The sequence below is a fragment of the Vanellus vanellus genome, assembly GCF_965231255.1.
Source record: "Vanellus vanellus genome assembly, chromosome: 3".
NCBI classification, from domain to species: Eukaryota; Metazoa; Chordata; class Aves; order Charadriiformes; family Charadriidae; genus Vanellus; species Vanellus vanellus.
Window position 1 is genome coordinate 108,149,881 of NC_138907.1, and position 27,038 is coordinate 108,176,918.

Below are 27,038 nucleotides of genomic sequence, written 5' to 3' on the forward strand. Positions count from 1 at the left end.
GGTCACCTTTTCATAGAAGCAGATCAGGTTAGTCAAGCAGTACCTGCCTTTCATGAACCCATGCTGACTGGGCCTGATGACCTGGTTGTTCTGTATGTGCCGCGTAATGACACTCAGGATGATCTGCTCCATAACCTTCCCCAGCACCGAGGTCAGACTGACAGGCCTGTAGTTCCCTGGATCCTCCTTGTGGCCCTTCTTGTAAATGGACATCATATTTGCTAACCTTTTATTTCCTTTTATTTTTTTTTTACATTTCAATCTTCATCAAAGTAATAATCAAATTTATTGATTAATATAAATTAAAATAAATTCATTGAACTTAAGTTTACAAGTCTATATCTTGCCAGTCTTTTGAAAGCCTGAAACGTGTAATTTAGCAAGTAACTGTAAAAATTAAGGAGTTTTGATAGAAAATCAAACTCTTACAGAACACAAATAAGTTCTTTGTGAAATCATTTACACTGGTTACATTTACAGTAGAAAGCTCAGAATTTCTTCTGTCCTCTCTTTATTTCTCAGTGCTGGTGGCAACAGCCAGGCATTGTGGTAGCAAAGGAAAAAAGTAGCTTCTTTCAAGGGAAGACATCATTGATACGAATTAGTTTAGTCTCCTAAGAATAAACTGTACCAATTATTGTTGCCTTTTTGCTTAATTGTGGTACAAGAATGTTTGCGATAGGTGCATTACTGCTCCAGATATAGTCCTTCATCTACATCCACTGTGAAGACTTTGGAAGACTTGCCTTTCTGCAAACCAGAGAATTTAAGTGTTTGTAATAGGGGATGAAAAGTATATTTAAAAGCAGGCTTAAGTATGCTGAGTAAGATAACCCTGAGTATTTCTGACTCCAAAAGTGAATTCACCCGGCTTCAACCTGCCTGAAGCCCACATTTAAGGAAAGAGCGATATGTCAACTGAAAATACCACTGTGACTGCTTTCAAGGTGTGGCCCTGGCAGAAACTGCAAATTAAGTTACTAGTTAGGATTCAGAAACACTTCCTTCTGAGGACGTGACATTTTTCTTGCAGAGATTTAGAACCAATGACAGTTTAAAAAAAAAAGTAAGGTAAAATGACTGAGTTTCCCAAGCTTTGCAAATCGTATGTCACACAAAGATTAAAAGTTTACAGTCATCTCAGCCAGCTGTGATTTTTTGCCTTCCTTCTGTGTTCTTAGTGGAAACTTAATTATAGAGACATGTCTGATTAGGTCTCTCACTTAATGGAAGATTTTTTGGACTCATTCTACTTACGGGAAGACTTCTTGGTTGCCCCATAATGAGCTGTTATATAGTTGTTAAAAAAAGCAACAAAGCACTTGCCTACATTGTCCTTCATAGGTCAATGATTGCTAATGGGATACAGCATCAGACCCTCCTCCAGGTCAACAGTACACAGCTGTCCCAGGTGGGTAGTGATTATGTGTCATTACAACCTGATTCTTGTTCAGTGTTCTGTCAAAAATGAGATTTTTGTGTTCAATCCATTTCTTAATGGACAGGTGTTACAAACAAATTGGCATTAATTGGCAACATTGTTGGCGGTCTCAGCGGAAAGCCAAAGGTGTGAAATGAACCAGAGGATAAAAGCTGTGATTGCAGAGATGATCTCTAAAGAGCCAAATTTTTATATGCTTTGAAGGAACAGTGTGGAGAGTTTTCAACATGAGCAGCAGCAGCTGTTTCCTAGGCAGAAGGCTTGAAGGTCAGCCAGTTCAGTACGCTGGGTCACACCAGAGGACCATCTAGCCAAATAGCTTGTCCTCAGCAGAGGCCCTCAAGAGAATACAAGAACGGAGGAAATACGTAGACTTATTTCTGGAGTATGTTTCCTACATCTCCAATAATTTCTGGCATAGGGGCTTCCTGAGCCAGCGTTTGTTATATAAATACAGGGGTTTTTTGTTTTTATCCTACTGTATTTTACCTCTAATCGATAGCCTTGTTTCTTATACTAACAGGACAAGTGAATCATTGTTTCCTAATCCCTTTCACTGTTATTTATGTTGTTACATACCTTTATCATACAGTTCCCTCAGCTGCTTCTTTTCCAGTCTAATGAATCTTTGCTTTACTTAATCATTATTTGCATGGAAACCATTTCATACCTTTCAACATTTGCTTTTCCCACAACAGCAAGATCTTAGTTATGAGTGTTAATCGCCTGTTCATATCCCATTACAGTATGGGGAAGGTTAATATTGTCTTTTCTCATGTGCATTACTATACGTTTATCTACTAAATTTTTAGCAGTTCTTTTATCTCTCAGTCATTCAGTATCATGAGCTGCTTCTGCAGCTGTTTCCAGTTTGGTTTTTTTTTTTTTATCGTTCTTTGTTACTTGTGCATAGTAAATTTTGTCAGTCTGGTGTTCACCATCTTGCCCAGATCATTAATCAATATGCTGAATGGCATATGTAGCTGTGGGAGTCCACTGATAGTGCTCCTCCACAGTGAAAACTGGTTCTTAACTGCTGTGTTTTGCTTATTTTAGCTAATTATTAATTTGTGTGAGGATTTTGCCTTATTTCAGAGCAAATTAGTTAAGAACCTTTTGTGAGGGACAAAAGGGTTTTGGAAACCCAAGTACACCTTAGCAATTGTTTCTCTCATATTAATTAACAGTTTTGATCCACTCTAAAAGACTTGTGAGGCATGACCTCTATTTGCAAAAGTTGTATTGACTTGCTTCTTCCTCAGTTTGTTATTTTTAGCCATGTGTTTAGAAGGGGATACATCAAAGGATCTGTCTCAGATTGAAGTGTAATAAATTATAGGGCAAATTGAACAAAACAAACTGCTGGTCCTATGGCAGTATTTTGTTTCTGTGCAATGGTCTTATGCCCTCTTTTGTCCCTAAGAAGATAAAGAGGGGTCAGTCCAACTTTCTGCTCTACTGTAAAGTGGTTTGTACTATATGGCTTAGTAAGAAACAGACATTTGAAACTTGGACCAGTTTGACTCCTTCATATCCTTTCCCTGTTCTTGGTCATTAATGTTCAGATCATGCAGTAGGGTTTCTGCAGGTCCAGAACTGGGCAGGGTGGAATTACTCTTTCCAGTGTGTTTTTCAAATATCACAACTTTGAAATGGTCTGGAGAAGCCACATTTTCTTTAGGAGTTTACATCACTTGTAACAGTTTAGCATTTTGGCAGGAATATTTCTATAATATATTATCAGAACTTTGAGGTTAATAGATTTTGACCAAGCGGTTTTGGCCATTTTTCCCCCTTCAATTCAAGAATCTGATGAATAGCTGTGATGTAGATTTTCTAAAATTGTGATCTTCACTTACATTGAGATATTTCTTTCTTTACCTTGGTATCCTACTAAAGCATTTGATTGAAGTGTAAGGGGCCAAATGGAAACATTAAATTACAGGAGTGATCCACCCATGAATTTTTTTTGCTGGCAAATGCTCTTTAATTGTATAGAATGTTACAGAATATTCTTCAACAGCCTGCTAAAAGTACAGCTAATCATTTATAAGAAAAAGACTGGCTTTTATGTTTAAATTCTCTAGATGTTTTCTGTGTCTTGAGAGTTGATGGAAAGAACAGAGGAAGGTGCTTCAGGAATTTTTATGTTGCTTTATTTTCTGATTCTTGGATTTAAATTCTGTGATCATATTCAAGCATTTATGTTTGACTGTAATCTGCTACCTTGTGCTTTATTCTTAGACATTTCAGTTTCCGGACAGGCACGTTAGATTATGTAGATAATCTTCAACTACAGATTGCATGTGATTCTGTCAATTATTTTAATTTGTACAGAATTCTAAAATATGCATCAGCTTCTTCACTATGATATTATTACATTTATACTAAGCTTTGGAGACACCTTAGCCTTTTGGGGATATTTCTATGAAAGCGAGTTAGTCTACAGACTTGATTATGAAATATGTGTACTGCAACAACACCAGGAGATCTCAGTCAAATGAAGGCGGGATTGTTCTAGTGATTGCAAATACTCTAAATGAAATTCCTTTCCCCAAAGAGATTGCAGTCTGAAAGATTCTTTAGTGTTGTCAACTCTGGCAATTTCATTACAAATTTTTCATTTACTAGAAAAGTGTGCCTCAATCACTAACTCTCAGTCATCCTGTTAGAATGTGAAACTCGCTATTTTGATTTATTTAAAGAAGTAAATAGAAAGATCAGCCCTTGCTGACTGTAAGGAAGAACTTGGGGCGGGGAAGGGAGGGAAATTAACCCTAAATCCTTATAAGCAAGGAGAAGAAATAGAACCATTCCCAGAATGCTCTTTATTTTGAGTAAATTTTATGGCGTTTGAACATCTGGGCACCACAGAGCTGAAGTTGGGTCATTCTGTGATTTATTTGCTTTTGTAAGTACTACTCACTGTATATTTACAGCTCACATAAAAAAAAAAAAAAAAAAACAAAAAAAAACAAACAAAAAAAACAAACAGCTTTCAACTCCCTTCTCTACGGGAAAATTCTCTGTTCAACTTGGGACAAATAATTTTGGTTCAGAGACAGCACAAATGCCCAACTTTGACCTAAATACCTATGACATTGAATCCTTCTCAGCTGCCTCTCAGTAAATAGTATTACTGTCTTTATAAAAGAGTGAAATGCTCAGCTGTCATGGTAGTGCAGATGTAAGTACCACTAAATTTCAATTTATCGTTTTCATGCATTCAGTGAGAAACTCCTAGCTCATTCTATTGTTTATTTAATAAGCATTTTTTTAAGCTCATAATTATGCTCATAAATCTGAGTTGGTACACTGAGCAGTGGTTTCCAGTATTTTCTAATCTGTTTCTAATTTAATTGATTTTTGCCCGTAAACAGTATTTTGAAATCATTTGCAAACAAAACCAGTTACTGTCTTTTTTGACAATTTGGCCATAGTTCTGTACTTTCAGTCATTGATACAATGATGTAAACCTCTGGATATTATTTCACTAGGAACAAACTGCATATTCTGCAGGTGTCTGTCAACTAAGATGTATATGTTTCTACGGTTTCCTGAATAGTTCAGTGGTTCTGTGGCAACTTTTAAAATTTCATAAATGTCTTCTTTTTATCTTGTTTCATTCTTGGTGCCTTAATGCAATATTTAGTTGTGATACATAAGATGCTACATATATGAGCAGGCTGAACAGTCTGTATGTAAGCTCTTGGTTAGGTTTGAGTAGACCCTTTTATCAATAGCTGTATATCCACGCTAATTCCCTTAACTTAATTTGCGTTTGCACACCTTTGATTTAGGGTTATTTTCTTTTGTATGCCATGGTTACATGAAATTAGTAGATTGTAAAATTTTATATTTTCTCTATTCTGAGATCTGGACATCCCGTACTACTTAGCTAGTATCAACAATCTTGCCTTTCTAGTGAAAGCGTTTGAAGGAAAACCTCAAAGATTAAATTTCAAAATTCATCAGTCTGTATATGGATGGTGATAACACAGAAATCAGAATTTTAAATCTACTATTAAATAACATTATGGATAAAAGTCACAATGCACAAATAAGAAACCAGTATTCTCTAATGTAGTCTTTACATTAGAATATTATTTGTGTCTTTTTCTCTGATAATTGTTTGAGACATGTAGAAGAGTTGCACAGACCAAATTAATTTAAACCAAAATTGTATTTTATGTTGCATTTAGAGAAAGTTCAGGTCATTTATGACTAAAACCAATTTCCTTTTTATTGTCAGATATTAGTATTAACAAAAATTTAAATATCTTTAATGTTAAGCCAATACTGAAATTAAGTCACAAGCATAATATCAAGATAGCTAGTGTTCCTTTCTACACGAGTGCTTCTTTTTATTTCTCTACTAAATCCTAAGTTTCTTGAATAGTTTTATCACTATGATTATTCATTTCTGAGACAAGCATAGCCAGAGATGCATATTCATGTTTTTTTCACTATATTATCTGATAAACTGCACTTACTGATTCTCATTTATTCTGTACAGGCTCCATCATCACCTTCTTCACCCATAGCTAATGAACCAAAATACGAGAAGCGCTGGCTAGACACCTTATCAGTTCCTCTGTCAATGGCTCGAATTTCGAGGTACAAAGCTGGAACAGATAAATTAAGGTTTGTAACCTAAAAGGGGAAGCACTGGGTTAGCTAGCTGTACCTAATATTTTGCTGTGGAGTGTTGGCTATAAAAGAATTCTTTGAGTGGAGATATGAAAGTCGTCTTATTAAAAACTATGCAGTCCATCTTCTCTTGAGATTAATGGCATGTATGGCAATTACCAAAGATAAAGTAAAAACAGACAATAAATATAGCTCCTACAAATATGTTTCTATAATCTGTTGCATCTTGGGAATTCAGTTAGCATCAGCAGCTCGTTCAGAGGTTAAGCTTGGCATTACTGAATTAATTTTTAAGGTAGTACATTTCATTCCATATCTCTAATATTCTCAAATTCTAAAAATTCTAATATTACCAATTAACTCTCCTTTTTCTTTGCAAATTATAATGTAATGCACAATCATCATGACTATGCTGCATATCATTTTCATATTTTCATATGTCCCCAACATAAGAAGGACATGGACCTGCTGGAGCGTGTCCATAGGAGAGCCACAAGGATGATCCGAGGGCTGGAGCACCTCTCCTATGAGAAGAGGCTGAAAGAGTTGGGGCTGTTCAGCCTGGAGAAGAGAAGGCTCTGAGGAGATCTTATTGCGGCCTTCCAGTACCTAAAGGGGGCCTACAGGAGAGCTGGGGAAGGACTTTTTACAAGGGCATGTAGCGATAGGATTAAACATTGGGAAGAAGTTTTTCACTTTGAGGGTGGTGAGGCACTGGAACAGGTTGCCCAGAGAGGTTGTTGAGGCCCCATCCCTGGAGGTGTTCAAGGCCAGGCTGGACATGGCCTTGGGCAACCTGGTCTAGTGAGAGGTGTCTCTGCCTATGGCAGGGGGGTTGGAACTTGATGATCTTCAAGGTCCTTTCCAACCTAAACCATTCTATGATTCTATGACATTAACAAAAGATTTTGGCAAACTAAATGGTACAAAATATTGTATTTTTGATAGTGGAATCTTTTTACATCTCAGAGGCCTAAGTAATGGTTCATAAAGTAGCTGTTCAATAAGATGTCAGAGGTGATTGTCTTGGACTTCAGGAAAGATGAAAATAAAAACGAAGTTTAATAAAGCTTCAATAAGTAATGTGCTTCAGAAAGGTTTAACACATCACAGCATGCATCAGCTTTTTTCTGCAAACCCTTCTGTGTGGTAGGACTGCCTCAAATCTATCAGTAGTTCTGGCCAAGTAGTCCACAGTTTTCCATATGTATGGGAACAGGAGTTCATTCATTGTTGGTATTTTCCATTTGCTATATGGATTGCCCTATATTTATTTACTTCCAGCTGAAAATATTCTGTTCTGGTCTGGTCTACTCTAGTCCAGTCTAATTCTTGTTAATGAGGGAATTGGAATCTCTATTGAAGCATCAGCTATACAGGTCACCTGCTACCAGGAGGTACCAGAAATTCATGTGTATACCTTTCTTGATCTATGCCAGATTTGTTACTCCTTTCCTGAAAATCATCTGAAAAACATTATTTTTCTAGTAGGACAGTTATGCTGCTTTTAAATTAGACAGTCTCCTAAATCAGTTGGCAGTTCCTCTCCCAGACCTTGTATTAAAGCATCACAGGTGAATAATAATAAATTATCCAGAAAAGTTGTAGGTTCTTCTACAGTCTTTGAATTCTTACTTCCGTTTTATTTAGTCTCTCATCACTTCCTCCACCACTTTTTTCCTTCCTCCTTTAACTGACCAGTTCATGTGGTCCAGCCCTTCCCAATCTATCACAGGCCTCCAACCATTCAAGGCTTAGAAGCTCTCCTGTGAATTAAGTGAACAAATCTGTATGTGCACATTTAGACCAACTCATCACCAATGTTCTTAAGTTTAAAGGATAAGTGGAAGATGGAACTGAGTTCAGTTGTCATCTTGATAGTTTGAAGCAGTTTCACTCCTGTTCTGTGCACTCTATGCATTAGATAGAACAATCCCAAGGGATTCCAGTTCCCCAAACAGTAGCATGTGCATTTTGAGAATTCTTTGAAATAAACCACCTTCTGATAGTGTACTGGATCTGGCTGAGATGGAGTTAATTTTCTTCATAGCAGCGCATATGATGCTGTAGGGTTTTTTGTGACTAAACCAACGTTAATAACACAGCAGTGTCTTGGTTGTTGCTGAGCAGTGCTTCCACAACATCAAGGCTTTCTCTTTTTCCTACTCTGCTCCTACTCAACCAGTAGGTCTGGGGTGGGCAAGAAGCTGGGAGGAGATACAACCTGGGCAGCTGACCCGAATTGACCAAAGGGATATTCCATGCCGTGTAACAGCAATAAAAACTGAGAAGAGGGGTTTGGGGGGAGCTAACCATTGCTTGGAGACTGGCTGGGCATCATTCTGCTTGGGGGAGATGGTGAGTGGTTGCCTTTGCATCACTTATTCTGTTGTGGATTGGGTTGTTTTTGTTTCCTCTTCCCTTGGCTTATTAAGCTATGTTTATTTCAACCCACAAGTTTTCTGGCTGTTTTTATTCTCTCTGCTGTCCCGCTGGAGAGGTGCGGGGGAATGATTGGCAATGTGGAGGCTTACCTGCTGCTCCAGGATCAACCCAGCACAGATATATTTTTGTTGTAAGGATTGAGGAGCTCAGTGCTTTCTGTTGCGGTCTTGGAAAGATATATTCTTCCATGTTGCATCTCGCTCCCATATATAGATGTAGTATACACAGCACTCCTTTATTACTGGTTTGGGTTTTTTTTCCTTTTTGTTGTAAACTCTCTAAAGGAAGATAAAATCTTTCCATAGAGCCTATCATCTTCCCGTGATACTTTAGTTCTATTAAATGCTCCTTGCTTGTTTTGGTAAACCAACAAGAGTATCTATATGAGCATTAAAGGAATACCACCTTGAGATTAACTGTGGATGAGGTGTTTCCCATGTTCTTACTAAAGGTGTTTATTCTTGCCTGAGGGATACCAGATTGCTCTTCTCCTATTCTCTCCTCCTCTGAAGTACAGGTACATATTCTTGCTGTTATCCCACTTGCATAATTTCTTTTACATTTACCCATGTTCATATAAGCATAAATTCCAACATTTGTTTTTAGTATTTGCTCTCTAAAATCAAAGGACTACTTTGCATGAAATAAAACCGACAAGCAATTACAAGTATAAGTGGTGACATGAGTCTAGATAACAATCTTCCTTTCAACCATAGCTACACATCTCCACTCCCTTTCACATTTCGGCCATCAGTCCAAAGTCATTTGAATGAGTCCATGACAATTCCCCTGAATGCATCATGGATCCTGATGACTAATTTGCTAATTTTTTCTTTTTTTTTTTAATATTTACTTGGAACCTATCTGGGTATGTTGGTAGACAGCATGCCTGCTTTTTCAGTATTAAATGAGTCCGTGAGTCTATATGTCATCCTTGTAACTTTTGTCTCCCTCATGTTCTTTGTCATAACTTTGTTTTGTTGCAGTTCTTCCTTATATATTATCCTCTCAGTTATCTCAGTTGGTCTTGAGAAGATGCACTGGCACCAGAACAGCCAGATTGCTTTTTAAGTCTGTGTTGCTGAAGCATTGGGAGTATCTTCTGTAGTTTCATGTATGCAGCTGTGTGCCTTCTCTTCAGCTAGATGGACTGTATGAAAGGCCTTCTCCCCTACTTCCTACCTGAATTAAATACAGAAGTCTGTATCGTTCTTTCCATCAAAATCATCTCTATCCCTTTGGCTTTTGTCATTCCCTCGTAACTATGCAAAATATTATGGCTTGGGAAAGGATATTGAAGCCTCTATGATTATTCTTCTGTCTGTCCGCTTATTAGTAATGCACACTCTGCTTTTTTCGATCCTCGTTTTCCCTGACAGAAACCCAGGTTTTTCACCTGTGAAATTCTTGCACTTGGCTACAGCAGACTTAGCATACTTTTGTTACTAAAATCAATCACAGACTGATTGTTTTAATGTATAGTATTGTATATTCTATGTATAGTGTCTGTAAGTCCATCTGATCTTGCTGTTCTGATGTCATAAGCTGCTGCCAGCCAGTCTGGATGGCCGCTCTGACCTCATTCACTTTTCTTCTCCATCATATTCAAGTTTGTTTCATATTTTCAGCATTCTTTTTCTGGTGGTGTAAATAATCTCTGACTTTCGGGTAACCTTAGGAACAACAAAAAGATTGTGGTTAGGTCGAACAGAGTTGCTGAAGGATGTCTTTGTTGCCTTTATTTTAAAAAATACAGCATATAACTATGTATGGTATGTCACCACCTTGCTAAATATTTTTTACCGCTTTTCAGTTAGAAACATTATATAGCTAGACTTGTCTGTTTGTCTATAGTATACTTTTAATGTGGTTTAGATCAAATCTAGTCTAATCTAATCAGATTAGCCTATATTACTTTGTTTGTGGTTAAACTATGTGGTTTAAATTCCTCAGTACTGCATTTGAGTAGTCCAGTAACTTTGGCCAAAAAAAAAGGCATACTTTTAGCTCCTGTGTCATGAGATGGCCAGGAACACCTGTATCTGTTTGATTGTTATTCTTTTTTCATTATAAGAGAAAGGATTTATCTTTGACTTACCATTTCATTTGACTTTTCATTTTGTTTTTCACAGGAAATCTTAAGACTAGTGACTTAATAACATAAGAGTATATTTTTCATATATTTTAGATTTTGTCAGAACCATAAGATATTAACAGAAGCGAGAGAGAATGGGATAGATTTTTTTTCCTTCCTTATACATGAAGAGGAATGGGAATGAATGAAAATACTGCAGAGTGAGACTATGAAGTGTGTTTGTCCATATCACAAAACAAAAGCAAAAAAATCCCCCAGAATATTTTAAAGGAAAGATAAAAAGTGTAGTAGATGTCCTTCCTCTTCTTGATGCAGGGTCTTTCCAGTGATATCTTCAGAAGGTATGAACACAGAAAAGAGACATGGTATTAACTACCGAAATCCCCTTTGATTAGCGTATTTCATATTGCTGATATGATTAGACTCTATCTGAATATTTCTATGCAGCATGCCGATTAGTCTTCTTGATTAGTTATTAATTCAGTAACTTATTTATTCACTTGTCTTTGTAGTATAGCACCACTACTTCTGTCATTCTACACATCTCACTATCCATCAATGTCATTTTTCTCTGCAAGAGCTAAGGTGATATATACAGTGAGAACTCTGTTCCTGTGAATACTCTTAATTGCTAGCTGATAATGGAAACATTTTTTGACTGTTGAGGATAGAGTCGGTCACTAAATGTGATGTAAATTTAACACAGAAATAATGAGATCGGTAGGTCTCACACAAAGGAATTTGTAGTTCATGGCATAGTTTGGGGTGTTTTTATTTTTAAGATAGAAAAGTAAAGGTAAGTAGTCTAAAAGATGGAGAAAGTAGTTCATTCATTTATAATCTTTCATTTTTCTTCCGCAATGTCTAAATCCTTATTTGGAAAAATGCATAGATAAGTATTTTCAGTCCTTACAGCAGATGCTCGAAGTACTATATAGTCATTTTTTTGCTGTATTGACTGGAGCTTTAAGTAAAGGTACAATACCTATAACCTCTTGAACATTATGAGTTTAGAGACTGAAAAAAAAAAATTGCTTATTTGGAAGATGGAAATTAAATTGAAGAAATGAGTGGACTGGAAGTAATTCAGTAGCTGTGAGCCCATGTAGCTATGATCCCAATTACAAAACAACTTAATGAGATTTAGGTGTTATTTTCTATTTCTTGGTATTGTAGCCATTGCAATTACTACATAGTATTGTGTTATTTTTTTCAATGGAGTTTTTTGTTTGTTTTTTTTTTCTTTTTAATTTGCTCACTGGTTTCTTAAGAGAATCTTTTGAAGGATTCTATTTTCCGTTTTAACATTTCAGTGAGTTAACAAAATGCCTTTAATTAGATAAATAATTCAGCAAGTAAGAAATGGAATAAAACATATTGCGAAAGGTGTAGGAGTTAAACACAATCTCTCTGAGTTACAAAACCTGAATAAGTATTTGCTCACAGTTTTCAGTAATGATTATTTTGAACATGAGGGTAAGAAGAACAAGTATGTACCTGAAAGATATCACAGTCAAACATATGGAGCCATAGGCTGGGAGACAGTGGCAGAAGGATTAACATCTGATAAAATGTAAGATGAAAAAAAAAGTATAGGTTTGAAGGGATACTATTAATAGGGTTTCTTAAGGGCTATTTGATGATTCAGAAAACAGTACACTAATTAAAATAACTGGTGACAGAGAATCAGCATCATCAGTGCAGAAGAGGAACACGCTATGTTATGAATGGATGGAACTATTAGAAATGAGATGTAACACAATAATACAAAATGCAGGGGGATGACATTAAGGATTTTTGCTACAGCAAAAAGAACTATATGAAATAGTTTTTCACGAGAGCCTAGTGGAACCTTCTCGTAGATGGCAGCAGAGGAAGGCAAGGACTGAGTAATTAGTCAATTAGGTACAGAGAATAGCTCCGAAACACTGCTGTCCTGCAGACCTACAAAGGAGAAATACATCTTTTAGAGTATAGAAGGAGAAACGCTTCCCAGAAGTAAGAAGCATTAAAACCATTATACTAACGTTGCTAAGGCCCCGTCTAGAATCTATGTACAATTCTGGTTATTCAAATTAAACCATAAAATTTTCTATTGGAAATCCTCTCTTTTCTCAAAAGGTATTTTTAGCTGTAGTATTTTAGGATTTGGCAACTGGGGTTTCCCTTGGCACTTAAGGAATTTCAACTTTTTTTTTTCCATTCTGCATAGAGTTGGAAAGTGACATTTGTTTTCAATGACATTTAGACCTGATAGCCTCATTATAAAATTGATATATTTCACTGTGGGCAATGTGATTAGTGATTTCCACCATACATATTGATTTTTTGACTATAGTTGCAAAGTACTAAAACTAGCTTCGCATCCGTATGGGAGTCCAGTCTGTAATCTGTTCTGAATTTGTTGATCTTCAGAGCACTTCAGAAAGCACTTTGCTATTCCTTTAGGAATATGAGGCACAGGAAAATACAGATATAAACAGAAAGATGCCCAAGAAGTGACCAGGCATTCTGCAGATCTGTCCGCGATGAGAGACTGACTTACTCTTGGCTAGAATAAGCTGCTAAATCAGAGAAAAATCAAGGCATAGACAGGAAAAACAAGCTAGACAGGAGCTATGCCACACAGTAATAATAAAAGATCAGCACTGAATATTGATTATTAGAGACTGGGACTGCTTTAGTACCTGTTCCTTATGTGAGAAGTGACGTAAAATGTTTTGGCCAGAAATAAGACATACTTTTGGATGCAATAAACTTGCAGTCTGAAAGTGTATCAAAAATCAGTGACGTGAAAACTAAGGCGATTTCTTTGCACACTAGAGCAATATATTCACATGCTTAAATACATCCCTTTAATTCTCTTCAGTAGCGTGAAGCCAACATAAGGAGAGCGAGCTGGTTTGGTTTTTGAATCTTCTGCCTCACAATATCTAGCTTCTAGTTTTATAATCTGTGCTGCAACTAAGTCCACAGGCAAAAATGAAGCACTTCCATTCTTTTCAGGATGCATGTACTCAGGAACCATTTCCGCTTTCCCCCACAGATGATGTGTTGCTCTGGAAAATTGATGTGACACCTCTTCACTCTTGTTTGTTCTAGTGAATAGCATCTCTTAGAAGACAGAACGGTGGATCGCACCATGCCATATTGCCAGCAAGCAGAAGAAAAGGCAAAATAAATCCTGTCCCCCCCCAAAGAGATAAACAGATTATTAGTCTCAGGGAATTATTCATATTAATATTACCACTGAGTTCAAAGAATTATTACATTTTGTTTGTTTGTTTCTGGAGAAGTTGAGACTTATTTTGTCTCTTCCTCTGCTTGCTGACAACATACTAAATTCTAATCCACCAGGATTAGCTCAGCAAGACTCTACCCCCAGATGTCTTCAATAAATGCCTCAGGATAAATAGCCTTGAGTTTCTGCAGCAGACCTGCTTTGACACCAAAACAGAAAAAAAAAAATTCAGGAGCAAGTTGAATATGTTGAAGTCTGTGATGCTCATTACTTAGTTTATCACTGTTATTTTGCAAAATATCTATCTGTTCAAGAAATACATATTTTCAGGGGAGTATTATGGGGAAAAAACTGATTTTCATTGTGTTATGTATCAATAATAATTATTTGGTCAAGCTATATTGCTCTTCCTTCTGAATGCAGAAGGTATTTAGATTTCAAATAAATCCACCACATTGCTAAGTGTAAGTCAAGCACGCAGCCATCTTTTTTTTCCCCAACAAACAAGTCTGAATTTCATATACACTATAAATTGGATAATTATTAGTGTGGAGAACTGAACATCTTGAAGAAGTAGTCTTTTGCATATAATTTAAACTTACCTGATGATCTCTGTAGTCATGACAGAGATTTGTTGTCATAAGATGTAGACTCTCCTTTTGTCAAAAGCCTTACAGAGCTTGAGCCTGAACGTGAACTGGTGTTACAGTGGCAGGCAATCCAATAATTATTATCCAAATACAGATTTTGTCAGCCATCTTATGTGTGTCAAAAAATTCCTAGAGACACCTGTGTATTGTGTCGGAGATTGAAGCCATTGACATATCAAATCAGCTCTGAAGACATCGTTAAGATAAATCTAGTCTTCCTATAAGGGATACTGTGAAATACAGCTGGGTGATTTTTTATTATAAATTTTAACTTCTTCCGCAGACTTCCATTGTGCTTAAAGAGCAATTAGAAAATGACACACATCTTTATTATCCTAGTTATTAAAATAAATTGTAAGTACTTGCATTAAGACTTTTTGAAAATACAGCTGAAAAGTTTTTAATGTTGATAATTATTTTGCCAGTGCAATCAATAAGATGATGGAACCCATCTTGTTATATTTGCTAATTTATATTTACTAATATCTTCTTGTATTGCAGAGCAAAATTTGCATGTGACTTATACTCTGAATGCACTCTGATGTGGTGCTGAGGGACATGATTTAGTGGAGGATTTGGCAGTACTAGGTTCATGGTTAGACTTGATGATATTAGAGGTCTCTTCCAACCTCATGAATCCCACACTCTGAAGGCAAAGGGGGAGGTCTGGAGAGTGGAAGATTTTCCCTCAGTTGAGGAGGACCGGGTCAGAGACCACTTGGCCAAGCTGGACATTCACAAGTCCATGGGCCCTGATGGCATGCATCCGCGAGTGCTGAGAGAGCTGGCGGATGTTATTGCTAGACCACTCTCCATCGTCTTTGAACGGTCATGGAGAACAGGAGAGGTGCCTGAGGACTGGAGGAAGGCCGACATCACTCCAATCTTCAAAAAAGGCAAGAAGGAGGACCCAGGGAACTACAGACCGGTTAGTCTCACCTCTGTCCCTGGGAAGGTATTGGAGCGACTCATTCTGGATGTCATCTCCAAACACGTTGAGGAACAGGAAGTTATTGGAAGTGGTCAACATGGATTTACCAAGGGTAAATCGTGCTTGACCAATCTGATAGCTTTCTATGATGTTATAACTGGTTGGCTGGATGAGGGGAAAGTCGTGGATGTCATCTACCTTGACTTTAGCAAGGCTTTTGACACTGTCTCCCATGACATCCTCATTAGGAAGCTGAGGAAGTATGGGCTAGATGAGGTGACAGTGAGGTGGATTGAGAGTTGGCTGCGGGACAGGACTCAGAGGGTTGTGATCAGCGGCACAGAGTCTAGTTGGAGGCCTGTAACCAGTGGTGTCCCCCAGGGGTCAATACTTGGTCCTATTTTGTTTAATATATTCATTAATGACCTGGATGAGGGGACAGAGTGTATCCTCAGCAAGTTTGCTGATGATACCAAACTGGGTGGGGTGGCTGACACCCCAGAGGGCTGTGCTGCCATCCAGCGTGACCTGGACAGGCTGGAGAGCTGGGCAGAGAAGAACCTAATGAGGTTCAACAAAACCAAGTGCAAGGTCCTGCACCTGGGGAGGAAGAATGCTAGGCACCAGTACAGGTTAGGGGCTGACCTGCTGGGAGATAGCTTGGAGGAGAAGGATCTGGGGGTTGTGGTAGACAGTAAATTATCCATGGCCCAGCAATGTGCCCTTGTCGCCAAAAAGGCCAATGGAATCCTGGGCTGCATAGGGAAGAGTGTGGCCAGTAGGTCGAGGGAGGTCATTCTCCCCCTCTACTCGGCACTGGTGAGGCCACAACTGGAATACTGTGTCCAGTTTTGGGCTCCCCAGTTCAAGAGGGACAGGGAACTGCTGGAGCGAGTCCAGCGAAGGGCAACTAAGATGATTAAGGGCTTGGAGCACCTCCCTTATGAGGAAAGGCTGAGAGAGCTGGGACTCTTTAGCCTGGAGAAGAGAAGGCTGAGGGGAGACCTTATTATGGCGTACAAGTATCTAAAGGGTGGGTTGAAGGAGGATGGAGCCAGGCTCTTTTCATTGGTTCCAAGTGACAGGACGAGGGGCAATGGGCACAAGTTAGAACACAGGAAGTTCCGTTCAAATACACGGAAACAGTTCTTTACGGTGAGGGTGACAGAGCACTGGCACAGGCTGCCCAGGGAGGTTGTGGAGTCCCCTTCCCTGGAGATTTTCAAGACCCGCCTGGATGCAGTCCTGAGTAATGTGCTCTGGCAATCCTGCTTTAGCAGGGGAGTTGGACTAGATGATCTCTAGAGGTCCCTTCCAACTCTGATAATTCTGTGATTCTGTGATAACGTTTCTATGATTCTCTGAATCTAAAAAGACATCTGTATGTTGCTAACTTAAGGCAAAATAACATTCCACCTAAATGCTGTGGGACTATTCACATGCTTAAAATCTTTGTGGGATTCGAGTTTAATGGATGAGATTCATCTCACCTTACTATAGACGTCTTATAGTCCTTCACCTATGAATTTGCTAAATCCCTGGACTCACCTTGGAGTCAATGGACAGAGCTAAGCATCTCCAGAGAATGATCCAGCTCACCTATCTTGTGTACTTGCTTCTGATGTAACAAAATAGTTCCTAAGTTTAGCATGATTCATTTATAGAATCGTCAAATAATTCAGGCTGGAAGGGATCCTGGAAGTCACTTAGTCCAGCTCCCTGCTCAAAGCATATCTAATCAGGTCTTATTGCTGAGGGCCATCTCTTGTCAGTTCTTGTCAATTCCCAGGATGGAGATTCCACAACCTCCCTGGGCAACCTGTGCCAGTATTTGATCACATTCATGGGGAAAACAAAACAAGAATCTAATGTTGAAATGAAATTTGCCATGTTCCAGCTTGCGTCTGCTGCCTGTCACCCGTATATTTAGGCAACATATGCCTGAATAGGGTGAAATACATCTCACCTGAACTTCCATTAACTAAAAATTGCACTGGAATTATAAAACATGTATTAATAAGCTTACATACATTCCATTCTCCAGCCCATCATAGTGACCAGTCCTACTATACATTCTGCGCTCAAGAGAGGACAATAGCCCACTGATACTGCATATAGCTTTCAGTCATCCAAACTGCTCCTGTTTTCCAGCAAGACTCCTCCACCTCTTTCTTCCATACAAACAAAGCTTGCTGAGACTGAATTTCCTCGGATTTTTCTGTCTGCATCAAAGCAAGATACCTCACACCTGCATCCTACTCTCTTTTCACTTTCAGATGGCAATGTTACCCTCATTCTTTCTCCTCAACAACACGAGTGTAACCATTTGTGTGACTTTATGGGTAGCAGGATAAGAGTTCTCATTAATGCTAAAACTGTCCCGTCTCCCACTACCCTTTTCTTCTGCACAAGTTGTTACAAATCCAATGGAATACAGCTGGAAGCTGCTTCTACTACCACATCAGTATCTGTAGAAGCATAATGTCTGTGTGTTACTTCAGTTATCTTACTTTGGTACTCCAGGTTTAATACAAAATTAAACAGTACTGCAAGAAAAATGTTTACAAAAAACCCAAACATGAGCCATCAATGTGCCCTGGTGGCCAAGAAGGCCAATGGCATCCTGGGGTGCATCAAGAAGAGTGTGGCCAGCAGGTCGAGGGAGGTCATCCTTCCCCTCTAATCTGCCCTGGTGAGGCCACATCTGGAGTACTGTGTCCAGTTCTGGGCTCCCCAGTTCAAGAATGACAGGGAACTGCTGGAGAGGGTCCAGGAAAGAGCTATCAAGATGATTAGGGGATTAGAACATCTCTCCTATGAGGAAAGGCTGAGGGACTTGGGTCTTTTTAGTCTAGAGAAGACTGAGTGGGGATCTTATTAATGGTTATAAGTACTTAAAGGGAGGGTACCAGGGGGATGGGAACAGTCTTTTTTCAGTGGTGCCCAGTGATAGGACAAGAGGTAATGGGCACAAACTTGAACATAGGAAGTCCCATCTTAACATGAGGAGGAACTTCTTTTCTTTGAGGGTGGCAGAGCACTGGCACAGGCTGCCCAGAGAGGTTGTGGAGTCTCCATCTCTGGAGACATTCAAAACCCGCTTGGACACCATCCTGTGCAACCTGCTGTAGGTGACCCTGCTCTGGCGGGGTGGTTGGACTAGGTGATCTCCAGAGGTCCCTTCCAACCCTGACCATTCTGTGATTCTGTGATTCAATCCAAGTTTATGTTTAATACTTTGATATCTTTTTACGTACATAGTTTCTGTTAATAGTCCCATTATATAAGCAAATTTGAACATTTTTTAATATATAAGGCTGTATTTCATTTGCAATACAAAACTTCATTATTTTTTAACACAGAATTTGAAAGAGATTAAGTAATTCAGATAATTCTTTTGGGGGAATTTCCATTCAGGTCCATCCATAGTCCACAAAACTTCAGGCTAAATAGAAATTCTAGCAAGAGGGCCATATAGTAATACAAACAAGCCACTAGAAAATACTGCAAGCAAAGCAATAAAAACTGAAGTCAGACATCAAAAAATCATACACCCAGGAGGGAAGACTGACTTAGGACATAGGAAGATGCAAAGCTGATCAAATCTGTCTGTATCAGCATGGTAGTAAACTTCAGATAAAGCAGCTGCTGTCTGACAAGCATGTAGGTTTTTATTAAGGAAATACAATAAAACACTGAGATAAGTCTAACAGGAAGATGGTTTCACATGCTACAGATACTGAAAATCTCAAAATATCTTTTGCTGAAATTCTTAGCCTCCAATAAAGTAAAAATTCAGCTTTTCCCATTCCATCTGACACTGAAAATACATTTTCTCTTAGAGAAGTCTTTGGATTTAACACCTCTCTAATAGCTAACTGGTTGGTGTTGCAAATCTCCCAGTGGCCATTTTACACGTTATTAATATTAAATAATATTAATTGTTGAAAAGCATCAATGTCAGGAGGAGAACTTAAGTCTCCCAATGCCCATCTGTTATTCTGACTACCGTTCTCACAAAGACAGTGTTTATTTTACTAAAAGAAATACATGCAGTAAACAAAAGCCCAAAGAGACCAGGATTGCCGGTTCATTCATCATTTCACCGTGAAAGTGAGATAGAAAGAGGCTGAATGTAGAAAACTGCCTCGTGCTCCTTAGTGGAAAAGCTTGCAGGAAACAAAATTGCAGATTGGGAGACAAGTCTGAAAATAAGAAATGAGAGGGTAAGTCAGCCCAGATGTCTAGAATGTAGGAAAAGCAAACTTTCATTTCTGGTTCTAGTTGGAATAGTCAGTACAGTAACAGCAAGAGTAGAAGAGGTGGTAATTTCCTCTAACTGTGTTTTGAAATGGGCTTGCAGCCTCAGAGAAAAAAAAAAAAAAAAAGCCAAGACATGTCATTTCTGGTGATGAGATGTCTTCATAGCATCTTGAGACCTCTCAAACTTACTGTTTGAGGACAGTAAGGCTGTCCTCTGAGGACAGGCTGAGAGAGTTGGGGCTGTTCAGCCTGGAGAAGAGAAGGCTCCAGGGAGACCCTGTTGCGGCCTTCCAGTACCTAAAGGGGGCCTACAGGAGAGCTGGGGAAGGACTTTTTACTAGGGCATGTAGTGATAGGACGAGGGGGAATGGCTTCAAACTGAAAGAAGGTAGATTTAGATCAGATATTAGGAAGAATTTTTTCACTCTGAGGGTGGTAGGACACTGCAACAGGTTTCCCAGAGAGGTTGTTGAGGCCCCATCCCTGGAGGTGTTCAAGGCCAGGTTGAATGGGACTTTGAGCAACCTGGTCTAGTGGGAGTTGCCCCTGCCCATGGCAGGGGGGTTGGAACTTGGATGATCTTCGAGGTCCCTTCCAACTCTAACTATTCTATGATTCTATGATTATCTGGAAAGCTCATCCTTGTCAGGTAACAGGAATAGGTGCATAGTTTATTTTTTTTTATTAATTTTTTTTCTTTTCTGTCCTTTGAGGAAATGGAGGAAGGCATGGTATTTAAGCCTCTAGAATTTATTTTCTCCTGAATTCCAGTGCTGTCTTGGTGCTTGCATTGATTGTTTCACTTAAAAACAAAAGCCTCAGCATTCATTTTGTTAAGTTTTTATTTTTACTTTGGATATTTGTTTTGACTTGTAGCCTTATATACACAATGTTTTCCAGACCACAGTGTGGTACATGTAACAATATATTATGGAATCTATAGAGGGAAACTGTAGTAACTGAAGGCAAGAAATAATCATAGTTGAGTTGAGTACGGTTGAGAGCAAAATCACTCTCTTACTAGCACAGACGTTGTGGCTGGCATCTGTAAAGTTTGAAAAACCCTGGCTCTTTCTTTTCCTATTTCGTTTAATTCACTGAGCTTCTTTCTGGTAAAACTAGCTTTCTGCCTGAGTCAGCACCGTCAGCCCTGTCCCAGTGGTGCCCCAAAGGTCGCAGTCCCCTGTGCCTGGCAGTGTGACCGCCTCGGGCACATCAGAAGCCTCGAACAAGACAGAGCTCCTGGGGAAGGATGTCCTGGAGTCAGTCTGCAGGGGCAAGGGAACAGCTTGGGGATCCTGGGGCTTGGGGATCCTGGCAGACACCACATTAAGCATGAGTCAGCTGTACGCTCCTTGGGTGATGAAGGGTGACCACACACGGGGCTGCATTAGTAATAACATAGTCAGCAGGTCAAGGAAAGTGATTATTCTCCTCTACTTTGCATTCCTGAAGCCACATCTGAACTACCTGCATCTAAAATACTGTGTCCAGTGTTGGTCTTCCTGTGGAAAAGAAATGTGTATTTTAAACCAGTTAGTGAGGAGGCTGGACCAGAGGACTTGCAGCATTCCTCACACCCTATTTGATTCTGTGCAAATATCCTGTCAGGGGCGTGTTCAGATTTCTAGACGCATTTGTTTGAATCTTGTTGTCTGTCTTTTATGACTGACGACCGTATTTTAATAAGGTAAAGCACAACAGGAGTTTTACTGTAATCTGCACTATTGCCAGCACCCTGTTTCAAATTATAAAAGACTGGTTATTTTTTCTAATAAAACTTGTTATTTTTTAATCTTGATTGCCCGTGTTGGTTGCATTGTTTGTTAGCTTAGGAGTTCCCTTCTGTGATCTTCCATCAGCCACTTGTATAACTTTGTGCCGTTTGGATAAGGCATTCAAATTGCGTGCCTTTATGCATACACTGAAGCTGAGTTAGTATGTAGACACCTTGTGGATTCAGTGGAGAGCACCTACTGTTTCTTGGCTCTGTTAAGTGCTCTGGATTGTCCTCTCCGTCTAAGTCTTCTCTCATCTTAGCTTTGATATTTGAATTTGATATCTAAGTTAGGCATTGTGAACGGCTTCTCTTCACGACACCAAAATAAGTCTGTTTCCATGCTCCACTGTGTGTCAACGCACAGGGGATGACAGATCTTCCCTGTCTCAGTGGGATGTTGCAGAGATCATACCATAAGTCATTTCATTACAGCACCTCGGTAAAAGGAACAGTGTGCTTGAGAGGTGATTATTTCACTCAGTTTACTTGAAGACAATAAAGGGATTTGTTTTGACCTTTTCTTTCTTTCTGAAGAGGTGAAACAGATTTACTGAAATGAGAGTGACACAGAATTGTGCCATTGCCATCAGGTTTTTGTAGTTACCACGATAATTCAATTATGAAAGGAAAACAAGGGAATCAGCCGACATATGAAGTCTTCAGACCAAGAATGTTATGTTTGTGAACAGCAAGTATAATGCTTTACAACTCTTTTAACAGTAAAGTATATCAGTTAATGTATATATATCTATTAGGATAATTTGTCTTGTTAATATTGTGTGTGATGTGTATTTTATTTGACCTTCTTTAGCAACTACATAGAGTTCAGTATTCATGTTCACCATCAAACTCCCTACAAATGACAAATGTTAGGTTAATAACTTTTTCAGTAAGTCATGAATGAGTAACTGCCTGTTAACCTCTATGTGTCATTTTGAATGCTTATGTTGACATATATCATAAATTAAGCAGTAGAAGACTTCACCTTAGATCAGAGAATCCCAGGAAAACCCAGCAACTTCATAAAGCAGTATCCTTGATTCAGTAGTTTGCTTTCTTCTAGATTAGTGCCAAAAAGAAAGCAATATAGCATATAAATGTCTAATTTGTAAATGTAGATGGTAGCAGTGTTATTCTCCAAACTATGTACAAAACCAACATATGCACAATTATTCAGATAATTAAATTGTCTTTCACAATATTATATGACTAAAATCTAATTCTCATTACGCTCGTGGGCACTTAAGTAGTCTGTGGAGCTTTCTGAAGTTTAGTCGCTGAAACTATTGCATGTCACGTGTTTCAAATTTAGACCAGTGTACTTCCATGCCACTACTTCATGAACTTTTGTTGTTCGTATTGAAAAGTCTCATAGTTAAAAAAGTGTATCCCACCAGCGTCCAAATGTGGGGGATTTCAGAAGTATGTAAACAGTGCCTAACTTACTGCAGACAGTAGGGAAAGCATTGGCATTTGCAGAATATATTTGCTATAAACAGGTAAAAGGTGCCTAAAAAACTGAATGAAATGCAATTGCATATTAGCATGTGTCCATGCTGTTTTGGGAAAGGGCCCTACATTCCAAAATTATTTGAAGAAACTTCTAAGTACATTGCTCAAATTCCTATGTCATAAAAGAGCTTTAAGCTCTTTAACATTACTTAGAATGTTACGTAGAAAAGCATAGGAATCCAAGAAATTGAGGCAAGGGAAGGCAGTTCTTTGCAACTTAACACATTCATAGTAAATGAAACCAAAATGCAATAAAGAAAATAGTCATTTTGGTTTAAATTTTTTTATGTTTATTCAAAAGATATAATGCATACTTCCTGAATGCACTACCTTAAGTTCAGTTATTATGAACATAGGATATTTACTCAAGGGAAGTAAATGATCAGCACGTGTATATGCTGGTGCAGAGAAAGTACTTACTGTATTTGTTGCTCCTGGTACTGCCCATTATTATCCTTCTTTTTGTTGCCTTACTTTTGATTGGTAAAGTTAAGACTCAAAACTTGTCAAAAGGTGTAAAAATCACTTGAACACTGAGAAATATTGGGCAGTTTCAGAAAATTGACGTATCTTCCTTTACGGATATATTTCTTCTTACTGCAGATCTAATGCATTTGAAGTGCTGGCACTCGATGGAGTTAGTACTGGGATACTTCAGTTTTATACAGCCCAGGAGAGTGCTGACTGGCTGAGAGCAATATCAACTAACATCAGTGATTTGACACTTCAAAATGTATGTTACTTTCTGCATATTTTCTTGTCTATGCTATTGTAAAATTATTTCTAATTTTCCAAGGGTAGAAAATAATTCACATTTAAGATACAATATATAAAACGCATGTGTATGGGGAGGAAAAGGAGAAAGGGAAGAGCAGGGAGAGGATGTCTGGTCAATCAGAAGTAGCAAGAAGTTTTCAAGACTTGCAGTGTTATAGAACAGAAAGTTGTAGAAAATCAAACGCACTTTCTAAGGCAAAATATTTATCCTTTCTGGTCATTTCAAAGAGGTTTAGATATGACCAAATATTTATTTTTAAATTTTTGTAATTAAAATGTGCTCGCAGTTAGTATTTGTTGATTTTGAAGTAGGCACGTGAAAGTTCTGTAGCTAGTGAAGTGTGACCTACAGAGGCTTATGGGGAGACAGTATTTTTACCTCTCTAAGTTGTCTAGTAGTTGATTTATTTAAGGTCATATTATTCCATCTTTCTCCCTAGAAATATAAATGTGCTTATGTTGTTTTGAGTTATTCCTGTAAATTCATAAGTAGCATTTGCTATTGCAAGCAGAAGCATTAAATAATCCCTGGAGACACAGAATATTCTTATTTGGACAGCACATTATTATTCCAAGAAAGAGCAACTGAAAACTATTGAAGATTCTGGAATGAATCATAAAATTAAATAGGGAACTTGATAATGTACAATATTGAAAATATATTTGAATCTTTTTGAAATGATAGATTTGATGATGAAAACATAAGAGCACAGCTGTCCCTGGATGAGTTGCCTGTGCAGGTTTTTAATTTTTTTTTCTTTAGATGTGTTCAGACTATAGCTTCTTCTATAAATTATGATTTCGTAGCATGTCTTTAATTTATACTTTGTACTCTAGGTTAATCATTGCTCAGTTCTTCCAATTATACCGTGTAAAATTTTTATTGCATTTCAATTGGTCAAAACAGATTATAAATTGAATTTTCTGGTCTTCAAAAGTTCCTTGGAATCACATTTGATCACAATAGTTCATTTATTACGTTAATTGTTTTTAAATATTCAATTGCTTAAGCAAAGTCTGACAAAATCAAACATTTTTGCTTGATGTATTCTTTATAAATATTCTCTATTCTCTATTTTTTATTTACATAATTTACAGGGTGTTACTATTTGATAATTCTAAAAAAAGCAATGTAAATTATTCATGAAATTTCATAATTTCTTCTGTGTGAACAGCGAAAAGAAGTGCATGGTAATATTTTTAGAGCACTTCCAGTTCGTAGTTATTAAGCTCAGTTCTAAAGAAATCCACTGAATAAAAGCCAATCCAAGGATATAGGTGAATAAGACAATAAAAAGTGGCTATAAATGCAAGCGGGTTTAATTAGTCATAAGGTTCTAGGCTGTTTTTTTCAAATGCACTACGTGCAGTAGCATGTGTCCTGACGTAGTATGTTCACTGTGTTGTGAGCTGTCTGCAGCAATATTTTATTATATAATGATTACTTGTGTCGGTCTTCTCCATTATCGATCGCAATAGTGCATTCTCTAAACAAAGTAGCCCCTGGTGTTCGTATAAGTGGCTGTGCTGGGGAGGGGTCTGAGAAGCAACAGCCATGATAAATTCACGTTTTGTGTTCTTGGTGAGACAGAGCGTAAACCGTATGCAGATCATATGAGAAGCGAGTAAAGATTTTGCTTGGACTTAGTGCTTTACAGGTTTTGTTAGGTGGGCAGCCTGTGGTACACCTGGAAAGGTTGTGGCCAGAGCATTATTTTAATTACTGATCATCAGAACAGGAGATGTAATAGTCGGTGACAATCCAGTTTATTGCAAACCATTTTTTGAGACCGGGACTGTGAGGCGGGACTGCAGCTAAGGTGTACAGCAAAAGCAGGGTGGTGAGGGCTCCCCTCCTCCTGGCAGCCAGGGGACGTAGATCGTTTGACATAGTGCTTAGGGCAAGGCCTTTGGATTAGGCTTCTTGAAAACCCATTTTGAATGCTTTTTGTTACCCTAATATTATATCATCTCACAAAATGATTCTTTTCTTATCATACTTCTGAAATTGACATTAGGGAATGGATCTGTAATTCCTCACAGTTTTTTCCCTGTTTCTGCCCTTCTCCACTTCTGTAGAGCGTCTCCCTCATTCTCCAGGAGTACCTGAAGAGAATCAGATAACTGGTTCAGAGCTTATTTCGGATAATCCCTTATCTACTTACAGGTTAATTTCTCGAGTCCTTGCTGACTCTAAGTTCAATTGCTTCTCCAAATATTTAAACCATTCATTTCCTATTCTGTTCTATACCATTATCTCTGTACATAAATTAATTGCTAAATGTGTGATGACAATGGACCTTCTTGCTGATACTGTTGGCATAAAGAATGTCAGCATTCTTACCTGACCTATTACTGTCTTTAAGTAATACTTTCTATTGTTTGCTTTTCACTTCTACACATTTTTAGATTTTCTTTGTGCTCATACTTGTTTCTTGTCTTTAGCAACTCTTCCTGCACCTTAGTCATTCTTACTTCATCTATGCCTATTCGTGCCAATCTTGTATAGATCTTTGTCATATAGTTTGCAGATGATTTTGAATCATTTCTTTTAAAATCGTAGTTCTTAAAGAGTTCTTGATACAGATTGTTTTCTTACAGTGCACCCTATCTTTCATGTATCACTTTACCCTACTGTACTTTATTTTGCTATTTTACCCTAATACAGTCTCATTCAGCAATTGGCAACTCTGTCAGATCTCCTGCTGATGCCGGAAAACAATCCTAATGTAGGCAGTACAAAAATAGCTCTGCCACAATGTGACACTTCTGCTAACGTCAGACTACTTTTTTTGAAGTACTGAAACGTCTAACTTCTGTGCAAAGGCAAGCTCTCTGGGGATCAAGTGTAAAGGAGGAGTTGTCTTCCAATAGTGAAGATGTGAGAAGTCGTCACTGCATAAGGATGCTACCTCTGGATGTTAGCATATCGAGGAAGTGTTGCTGGGTAGATGAGAAATAATAATTCTGGTACTAGCCTGGAGAGAGGTAGTTCTTCTAAGACAGAGGAGCACAGGGAATACTGCAACGTGGAGAAAGATCAGCCCTCCTTACAGATATGTGCCTTGTATGCTTAGCTCGGAAAATCTCCCAGTAACTGTCAGCTTCACAAGCAGTATGGGTTGCTTGTTTTTCTAAGGACCCTTACCACAAATTATTCATCACTCTGTTGATATTCATGTTTTTCACATACTTTTCTACCAGCATGAAACTTTCCTATCATCTTCTTTTGTGATTCAATCCCCCATCTTGT

The 27,038-nt window shown here is 38.2% G+C and overlaps 1 protein-coding gene across 1 annotated transcript in view; it reads left to right on the forward strand.

The window, feature by feature from the left end:
- SNTG2 (syntrophin gamma 2) overlaps nt 1-27,038 on the forward strand; it is a gene marked incomplete at both ends in the record, with an annotated part of 319,669 nt that overhangs the window by 221,936 nt on the left and 70,695 nt on the right. The window contains 2 exons of the mRNA XM_082481246.1: nt 5,958-6,085; nt 23,612-23,741. Of these exons, the coding sequence (XP_082337372.1) occupies nt 5,958-6,085; nt 23,612-23,741 (258 nt within the window). The remainder of the gene's footprint in view (nt 1-5,957; nt 6,086-23,611; nt 23,742-27,038) is intronic.